This window comes from Mustela nivalis, assembly GCF_964662115.1.
Source record: "Mustela nivalis genome assembly, chromosome: 3".
Classification (NCBI taxonomy): domain Eukaryota; kingdom Metazoa; phylum Chordata; class Mammalia; order Carnivora; family Mustelidae; genus Mustela; species Mustela nivalis.
In genome coordinates, this window is record NC_139022.1 from 39,152,882 (window position 1) to 39,162,487 (window position 9,606).

Here is a 9,606-nt window from a genome sequence, read left to right on the forward strand (position 1 = left end):
TTTACAGATCATTTCTCTCCTGGATAATTGCAATAGGCCCACTATTTTCTTTTTTCCTATTTTTTTTTTTTTTTGCTTTTTTGAAAGAAAGAGATGAATTTGTCTTTATTTTCAGAATTTTTACTTTTTTTAAATTTATTTTTATTTTTTTTAAAGATTTTATTTATTTATTTGACAGAGAGAGATCACAAACAGGCAGAGAGGCAGGCGGGGGGGGGGGGGAAGCAGGCTCCCTGCTGAGCAGAGAGCCCGATGCGGGGCTCGATCCCAGGACCCTGGGATCACGACCTGAGCCGAAGGTAGCGGCCCAACCCACTGAGCCACCCAGGCGCCCCTACTTTTTTTTTAAAGAGCTCCACACCCCACACCCAAAATAGGGCTTGAAATCATGACCTTGAGATCAAGAGTTGTATACTCTGCCAACTGAGTCAGGAAGATGCCCCAGAAAGCTCCCTATTTTCTTGATTCTGTCCTTGCCTCCTGGGTGGCTGGTTTTTTTTTTTTTTAAAGACTTTATTTATTTATTTGTCAGGAAGACAAAGAGCTTGAGTGCACAGGCAGGGGGAGTGGCAGGCAAGGGGAAAAGCAGGCTCCCTGCGGAGCAAGGAGCCTGATGCCCAGAGATCATGACCTGAGCCCAAGGCAGATGCTTAACCGACTGAGCCACCCAGGCATCCCCCAGTTGGGTATCTAGCAGAGTAATCTTCTTTCTTTTCTTCTTTTCCTTCTCCTCCTTCTCCTTCTTCTTGTTTTGTTAAGTAGATACCATGCCCAGCGTGAGATCAAAACCTGAGATGAGATCAAGAGTTGGAGGCTTAACCAACTGAGCCCTTCAGGTGGCCCCAGAGTGATCTTTTTAAATACAATTATTCACTCAGGACTCTCCACGGTTCCCTTGTCACTCAGAGAAAAAGCCTAAATCTTGACAATAGCTTCCTGTCTGCAGAGTCCCTCATTATGTCTCTTCCTATCTTTCTGCCTCAGCTCTAGCTACACTGGCCTCTTTGTGAAGGTCTAACAGGCCAAGCCACCCCTGTCCAGGACTCCAGTCTCTTCTTTTCATCTGGAAAATATAACCTTAGTTCTAAACTTTCTCATTTGCCCTGAAGTCTTACTGAAAAGGGCTATTTTAAATAGAGACTTCCATGACCTCCCATTTAACATAGAAATGCCCCATTGCCTACAGACCCCAAATTCACCTTGTTTTCTTTTTCTTCATGATACTTGTTAGTATCTAACCTACTCCATATTTTATGTATTTTTTTTAAGATTTTATTTATTTTTTTGACAAAGAGAGATCACAAGTAGATGGAGAGGCAGGCAGGCAGAGAGAGAGAGAGAGAGAGAGAGAGAAGCAGGTTCCCTGCTGAGCAGAGAGCCCCATGCGGGACTCGATTCCAGGACCCTGAGATCATGACCCGAGCCGAAGGCAGCGGCCCAACCCACTGAGACACCCAGCTGCCCCATATTTTATGTATTTTAAAAATTATCTGTCTTTTCTTTTAGAATTAAGCTCTCTGAGAGAAAATCTTTTTATCTGTTTTGTTCATAACTGTTCAACTATGAGGATCTAGGGAGTGTGGCACATGGTAAAGACTCAGTAAAGATTTACAGAATGAAGAACGAATAAAGAAGGAATGGGTGAGGTATGTTCCAATCTAGCTTTGCCTTACCATGGTAAATCCCACAGGTCCATGCTTGCAAATCCTGAGCTGGTACCATCAGAACCATCTTTCCTTTTATAAAGAGAGGTTCAATTCTTCTTCTTCTTCTTTTGTAACATTTTATTTATTTATTTGAGAGAGAGAGAGAGAGAGCATGAGTGGGCAGGGTCATAGGGAGAGAGAGAAAGAGTCTGAAGCAGACTCAGCCCTGAGCAGAGAATGAGATCGTGAGATCATGAGATCATGACCTGGGCTGAAAGGAGAGGTTCAATTCTTTTGGAAATTCTGGGTCTAAGAAGGATGTCTTAAGAAACTTCCTCCTGGGGGGTGGGGTTATGGACATTGGGGAGGGTATGTGCTGTGGTGAGTGCTGTGAAGTGTGTAAACCTGGTGATTCACAGACTTGTACCCCTGGGGATAAAAATACATTATATGTTTATAGACAAATAAAAAAAAAACAAACTTCCTCCTTCTGAACAAACAAAAAACCAGAAACAGACCCATAAATACAGAGAACCAGTAGATGGCTACCAGAAGGGAGGGGCAAAATGGGGGCAAGGGGAAGCAAACAGAATTCCCTTCCTGGGAATGAGAGATTAGAATACCTAGTGAAGTTTGAACTCCTAATGAAGGCACGATTCTCTGTGGTTCCTCATGCTATTTGTTAAAAGGCTTATGGGATCATTATCGTGGAAGGATCAAAGCAATGTCACAGGAACCCACTAATTCATCTCAACATCATTAAAAACAAGCCAGGACCAGTGGGATTTATCACGGTAAGGCAAAGCTCTCTGCTCAGTGGGAAGCCTGCTTCTCCCACTCCTTCTCCCCCTGCTTGTGTTCTCTTCTCTCTCTCTCTCTTTCTCTCTCGCTGTGTCTGTCTCTGTCAAATAAATAAACAAAAACAAAAACCGAACAACAACAACAACAACAACAAAACCTCCTCATCTATTGGATATAAATACTGTTGCATTTAGAGAGAGAGGACACGTCTGAGATCTTCTTCAAAACACAGTTCTCCCGCCACCCCTACACACTCCCAGAAACATCTAAATTGGCACAACTGAAGGAAAAGCTAACTGTGTGTATGTGGTGTGGGGGAGGGGTGTGGGGATGGGACGAGAAAGACAGAATATTGGTCATGGTTCAGTCTGGGTCATAGGTCCATGGAGCCACAACCCCATTAGACACTTTTTTTTTTTTTTTACTTTGTGTATGCTTGAAAATTTCTACCACAGGGCACCTGGGGGGCTCAGTTGGTTGAGTGTCTGCCTTTGGCTCAGGTCATGATCCCAGGGTCCTGCAATCAAGTCCCCACATCGGGCTCCCTGCCTCTTCTCCCTCTCCCACTCCTGCTGCTTGTGCTCTCTCTCTCTCTGTCAAATAAGTAAATAAAATCTTAAAAAAAAAAAAAAAAGAAAAGGAAATTTCTACCACAGGAAGTTTTGAAAAGCCCTCCTAGCCCCTTCTTACCTAGGGGTTCTCCAAGAAACAGGAAGGTTGAATCTCATCTGCAAATCCTCACAAGGCTGCGTTTGTCCTGTCTTCACTCTCTGCTCTTGGAGACTGTGATGTCCAGCAGTGCCCTTCAGATCTGGATTCACCTTGGTCCAGTCGGGCTTCTTGGTGCCAGGGACATCAGGGAGGTCCGCCTCCTCCCTCTACACCCGTACTACCTTCAACAGGAGGTGTCTCTCATTTTGGACTGGAATCAAGAGCATGCAGTTGGGTCGCCACTTATAACTGGTAGATGTTTCAGCCCACAAGCAAGGTACGCAAGAAAGAGGATGGAATTGTTTTTGTAACTCCGCTTGATTTGTATGTTAAGCCTTGATCCTGCTGGTGTCCCCTTTGGATTTCCACCCATCCCTATTGGGAGGTCATACAGGGCCACCACGAATGAAGGTTGAGGTGAGAGCATGGTTACTGTTTATTGGGAGGACACACTTACCGCTTTGATGTCCTGCAGCTTGGTTGCCGTGCCTCCTTTGGGTTTGGTGGTTCTTGGGTGACATGTGGGACAGGTTGTCATGATTCTGCCTGTATGCCCAATGTAGCCTTCGCCTCGTGGAGTTTTCTCCACATCTTCCACTCTAACCACGCCTTGGAGAACTCCTCCTTCGTGGTCCATAGACTTCTCTCTGACAGTCGGTACCTCTCAACAAGCTAGGAGGAAAAGAAGACAATAAGTACTGAATTTCAAGAATCCTGCTTCTGTTAGGTTTCTGCTCAAGTGCCCTGTATTATCTGTGGAGTTGGGGATTTTAGAAATAAAAGCCAAGGGGATGAGCATGATTTGCTGCTTTTAGCCCTGCCATGCTCTTCCTCTGGCCAGAGAACACAGAGTCTGCTACCTGCCTGAATGCAGAAGAGAAAGGGAAAAAAATAATAATGATAAAGGGAGAAAGGGGAAAATAAATGGAATGCCAGCAGATGAGTATTTCAAAATACTCTACCCCTCTTAAGAAGATGTGAGTTGAATTCATGGGAGAGATTCCACCAGGGGAAGAGGGATTGTTCTTGAACATGGGGTCTGTGTATTTGCAAAGACTGTGTGGGATCCAGGTCCCCAGAATGCTCTGATGTCATCATTCAGGTCAGAGAACCCCCGCTGGGGGCCGGGTGACCTTTGAACCTTAACAGCCCTGTGCTGGAGCAGGCACTGGGCGGTGTTGCTGGTTCTCTGTGTGGTCTGAGTTCCTCAGCCATTTAGGACACTCGACAATTTTTATTCCTTTCGGGTCACCTCAGCGAATTTCCTGAGAGTCAAGGAGGGCCAGCTAGTAGGGAGAAAGAGGAGCTGGGTGTTAGGCATCTTCTGAGCAACTCCTGTCGCCGGTACCATGAAACAGCGACAGAAGAGGAAACATCTGGAAAGTGAAGAGTCCCCGGAAAGTGCCCAGCAGGGAGGAGGTATGCGCTGGGCACCTTATCTGGGGCACAAAGGCTGCTGCCAGCCTGGACCTTCTCTAGGAAGCTGGGGTGGAGGAGGATGTGTCCCTGGGGAAGTAGCCGAGGATGCCGTTGTGTCTCTCCTGAGCATCCCTGTGGTGTGAGATGGCATGGGAGGGCCACGTGCCCCTGTCTGGAGTTGGGGTCAGCACTGCCCGTCTGAGGACTTCTCTCTTGAGGCGCTCAGGGCTGGAGCTCTGTTGGACTCATCGCAGGCCAGGGGGTCCTACTTGCCCAGACCTCCGGGGGATGGCTTTTCTCAGTCCTGTATTCTCTCTCATTCTCTTTGTTCTACCTTCCTCTGGGGTCACTGGGTGGGGGCAGGGAGGTTGTGAAGGATGCCGATGAAGATCTATGGGTTCCGCTGTCCCTTTTACCAAAGAGCAAGGAGAAGCCTTGTTGAAAAATATTTTGAGGAGCAGGAAAGGAGATTGTCTAGCAATAGCATCATACTGAAAGCATGGAGATGGTATTCCTTCAGCAGGAAGAATTTATCAACGGGTCCGTAGGAGTCTGTATGATCTACAGATGTGGGGCTCGGCAGCGGTGATCAGGGGAAGGGAGGGCCTTTCAGAGACTAGGTTCAGATGGATGGGGATGAGAAATGGTGTCATGGCCCTGCAGGGAGCTCTGAGAGCTGTGGATTTACTCCCCAGGATCCCTGTAAACTAGTAGCTTGCCTGAAGAGAGGGTGTGGTTACACTGGGAGGCGGGCAGAATGGAGCCCACCCCAGGAAGCCAGCCGGAGGCTTCTGGCCCATATCAGAGGCCCGCAGTTTCCGCAAGGCACAGGACTGGGCATATAGGATGAGCCCTGGGACTGGAGGCCTGGACGGGAGGCAGATTTTCAGGCAGCAGCTGTAGGACAGAAAAGGTAGTGATTGGTGGGGTATTTTTTGCCTCTGTGTGTATGATGGGTGGGGGGAGCAGTGGGGAGAATGAGGATAGAGTATCCTCAGATGTGAAGTCGGCCTTGTAGAGTTCTTGTCACCATGCCTGGATCTGGGAGACATTCAAAACATGTAAGCATGAATACAGAACTCATAATAAGTGAGTTTCACGAGAGCATCTCTTATACATCTGTATACACTTTGTACAGAAAAAAGTCGCACATCTCCGCACGCCCGATTTTATCAAACCACACACAGATCGTATAGGTAGATATGCACGTCATTGCTGCACTGTGTTCACAAACCATCCACGGATGTCAAAGTCCTTTCCTCTTACTCTGAGCTCTGGAGTATGAGTATATCCCAAAATGCCATTTTGGGATAGGCATCACTAAAAATAGGCATCACCCAAGTATTATATGGGGAAAGCTTGCACTAAAAAATTGTTTGTGGTTTAGCTGAAATGCAAATTTTGTTGTGTATCCTCTGTTTTTGTTTGCTAACTCTGGCAACCCTTGTGTACTTAATGCCAGCTAACATATCATATGTTTACTGTACTTATATCTAGTGTCTGTCTTCTACTAGAATGTTCAGTCTTACCAGAGCCCAGAATAGAGATTGATGCGTAGTAGCTACTCTCTATTTTTGAGTGAATGAATAAATGATTGACTACACACCATAAATACATACCATATTCTATAAAATGGTTATGTGTCACCCCATTTCGGAGTTGTGAACACCAACGTTGCACCAAACACCACACCGATGCGTGTGTACCCTCCTCATCACGCCACCCTCACATTTGTGAAAGGTTTGGCTGATACACACGATGTTCACATTTCAGACCTACTCAAGCCTTCCATCCTAAGCAGACACTAACAAAGTAAGTGTTGATAGTAATTCAATACAGGAGTAGCCATCCGGGACCAGACTTTGAACCGCGTGTATTCACTGCACTTGACATATGTCATTTGGTTGATATTTGTTGGACAGACAAATGATGTCCAGACATGGCCCACTCATCATATTTCTGAGGCTTTCCTATCTTTCCAGGGGTCTCAAAGTCACAGGAGGATGCCCCTCAGCTTGAATCAACTGGGGTGGTCAAAAGTTGGGACACGGCGGTGGGGGAAGTGTCCTCTGCCTCTGAATACTTCTCCTGTGTCTCTTCTCCACGCAAGCTCATCTGTGCTGGTAAGGGTTCAGGGCTCCTTGGGTGTGGGGCACATAGACCCAGGAGAGGCCAAGAAGAAACCCAAGACAATCAGAGGTGGTCAGAGCTCCTCGAAGGAGCCCGGGAAGCTGGCATCGCTGTTAGGAGAGCGTGGGTATGAGCTCAGTGTGTGTGTGTGTGGAGGGGATCCCTGCTGCAACCACATGGGGATGTTAAGAAGCATGAGCCAGAAAGATCTGGGCTGGAAGTATGGTGCCCAGAGATGGGATGAAGGAGCTGTGTAGGTTGTGCCTTTGCTGTTGCCTCCAAAGAAGGACAGAGCTCCTCAGCCCAGGTCTCCAGCCCTGGAGCAGGACCGTCCAGCTCAGATCCCTGCACCCCGAGGCACACAGCTGTACTCCACACCATGTACATTCATTCTCAGCACATAGCTCCTGCCCCGAGACATGGGATCTGCAGCACCATTTCCTACATGACTGTCCACATTCCACAAGCACACCGATGGTATCACAGATAACACACAACCCACCAACATCCCAGAAATTCCACAACCCCTTGCCACCCTGCTCCACACCCCTGGATACTGACACCTTGCCAACATCCTTACACATGCATGAAAAGGGCCTAGCGGACACCACCCCGGGTATGAACACTGACCCCAGGCTCCCCACACCATGCATCTTCACGTGTGAAGACCCCCTCAACTTCTGGCCCGCCCCCTACTCACATTCTTATGTCTCTTACTTCCTTTCCCAGGACTCCGGCGAGTACCTCAAGACAGTCCCCAGCCTAGATCACCCCTAACCCAGGTTCAGGAACAAGGGGAGACTGCTGCCCCCTCACACCGAGTCTCTTCATCCCCTTCGTCCTATAAAACCTGTGTGTCCTCTCTGCACACAAACAAAGAGGAAAAGGGCATGAAAATATACTACATGCAGGTACAAATGAAAAAGGGCGTGGCTGTCTCCTGGGAGACCGAGGAGACCTCGGAGTCACTAGAAAAGCAGCCAAGGATAGAAGAAGTGACCCTTCCCGAGGATGTGCAGGTAGGGACTCCCCCCTCTGACGTGTCCACCAGAAACCTGCTGTCTGACAGTGAGCCCAGCGGGGAGGAGAAGGAGCACGAGGAACGGGCAGAGTCCGACAGCCCACCTGGGTCACCCGCGGTTGAGGAGAGACCCAGGGCCAAGACCCCCGACTGGCTGGTGACCATGGAGGCCGGTTACAGGTGCATGGCCTGCTGCCGGGTCTTCTCCACCCTGGAGGTCCTCCAGGAGCACGTGCAGCATGGCATCCGGGAAGGTTTCAGCTGCCACGTGTTTCACCTCACCATGGCCCAGCTGACAGGCACCGTAGAAGCCATAGGCCCCTGTGAGGAGGAGAAGGATGAGAAGGGGGAGGAAGAGCAGGAGAGGCAGGAGGAGGAGAAGGAGAAGGAGGACGAGCGGCCCCCGCAGGAAGACCGCAGCCCAAAGCGACCTTGGAGCCAGTGCCCAGGCTGTGTGTTCCATTCTCCAAAGGACAAGAAGTGAGAAGGGGCTTGGGCTGCTGCGGGAGCCATGCCTTCTCCGAGCTGCCCCTGTTTCTCCCGCCCAGGCTCACCCCTCCAAGGAGGGAGAGCTGGGGGCTCTCAGACCTCAGAGGACACCTGAAGGTTGGGGGCGGGGCAGATAGCTGCGGCCCCTGGCTTCTTGTCCAGGCCTCTAGTAAAGATCTGACTGGTAGTGGGAGTTTATCCTGATCTTTTCAGGCTAACAGAGCACCTTTCTTCTTGAATTACGGAGCATCTTTGTTCTGGTTTCCACACAGCCACTGAGATTTGTGAGCCGGAAGATCCCAGAAGATGGTGTGGCCTTCTCTTGGGAGAGGTAAGGCCTGAGGCCGGCATCGTCTGAGCCAATGGCATGAGGTGGTGGAGGAATTTAGGGGGACTGAGAGAGCTCAGCACAACCTCAAGGGCCGGGAGTGGTATGAAGCGGGGACAAGGGGCTTAGCGGGAGCAGAGGTCTGAGGGGTGAGGGCCAGAGCCAGAGGTCCCAGAGTGAGAGAGGGGCGAGAAACTCGGAAGTGAGGCCCCAAGAGATCTGGAAACGGTCCAGCACCTTGACTGGGCTGTAGCTGTTCTGGAAAGAAACCCACTCTGGTGTGCATGGCTCTGAGCTTTAAGACGGAGGTGAAGGGTTACTCGGACTAGTGGGACTCCCGTTGCTTTTGTCTCTTCCTGCTGTGCCTTATCTGTTGAATTGCTTCCAGGGAGAAGACAGGACCCTGGGGAGAATAGCAGACAGGATGCCGACGACGGTGAAGGAAGATGAAGGAACCAGCGCTCTGTCTAGCATCACAGGACCATATAAATGTCTTATGCAATAAAGGCTGTTTTCCAAACTTCACCCAGATATATTCTTGAGTCAAAATTGTCTGTCCACCATGTGCACTGGTCTCACTAGCGGCTGGCAAACCAGGTTTCATGTAAGTGCCAAAGAGCCCCACGATCCTTTTGCAGAAGCAGCAGTACTCACGCCCCTGGGACGGATGAGGCTTCCGTGTGACCATTTTCACAAGGCTGGCTTCCACATCTTGCAGGAGACTGGGACAAACACGCTGAGTTCCACTGAGGTTGCTGGTAAGTAGCAGGTGCTCTGGAAACTGTGTCCCATGGGTCGTGACTGAAAGCACTGGGATGGTCTTTGGGGAGCTAGTGGGTGCTGTGTGTGTCTCCCTAGTTCTGGCCTGGACGGAGGCCTTTTAGTTGTAGCTTTACAAGGAAGCACCAGGGCAGAGGAGAGATGCCTTCATGTGGAAGCTGTGCATGGAACAATTTCTTCTGGGGTTGCTGGGACTTCGTCACGGCACTCGAAAAGAAGCCGCTTGACCACAGTCAGGAATTGGAGGAAGACACAGCTGTAATCGGAGGTTCAGCCAAGAA

The 9,606-nt window shown here is 49.3% G+C and overlaps 1 protein-coding gene across 1 annotated transcript; it reads left to right on the forward strand.

Moving 5' to 3' along the window:
- The first annotated feature begins 4,315 nt into the window (after positions 1–4,315).
- Positions 4,316–8,964, forward strand: FAM170A (family with sequence similarity 170 member A). Its single transcript, XM_082723276.1, has 5 exons — positions 4,316–4,577; positions 6,560–6,700; positions 7,437–8,208; positions 8,490–8,548; positions 8,934–8,964. The coding sequence occupies exons 1-4, from the start codon at positions 4,508–4,510 to the stop codon at positions 8,494–8,496; spliced, it is 990 nt and encodes a 329-aa protein (XP_082579402.1). The 5' UTR covers positions 4,316–4,507; the 3' UTR covers positions 8,497–8,548; positions 8,934–8,964.
- Positions 8,965–9,606: the final 642 nt, after the last annotated feature.

What these genes read in the sequence shown, in the direction of transcription:
- FAM170A (XM_082723276.1), top strand. Translation starts at nt 4,508, where the DNA reads ATGAAACAGCGACAGAAGAGGAAACATCTGGAAAGTGAAGAGTCCCCG. An exon ending in AAGTGCCCAGCAGGGAGGAG is followed by an intron (nt 4,578 to 6,559) that starts GTATGCGCTGGG and finishes CTATCTTTCCAG; the next exon opens with GGGTCTCAAAGTCACAGGAG. An exon ending in ACGCAAGCTCATCTGTGCTG is followed by an intron (nt 6,701 to 7,436) that starts GTAAGGGTTCAG and finishes TTCCTTTCCCAG; the next exon opens with GACTCCGGCGAGTACCTCAA.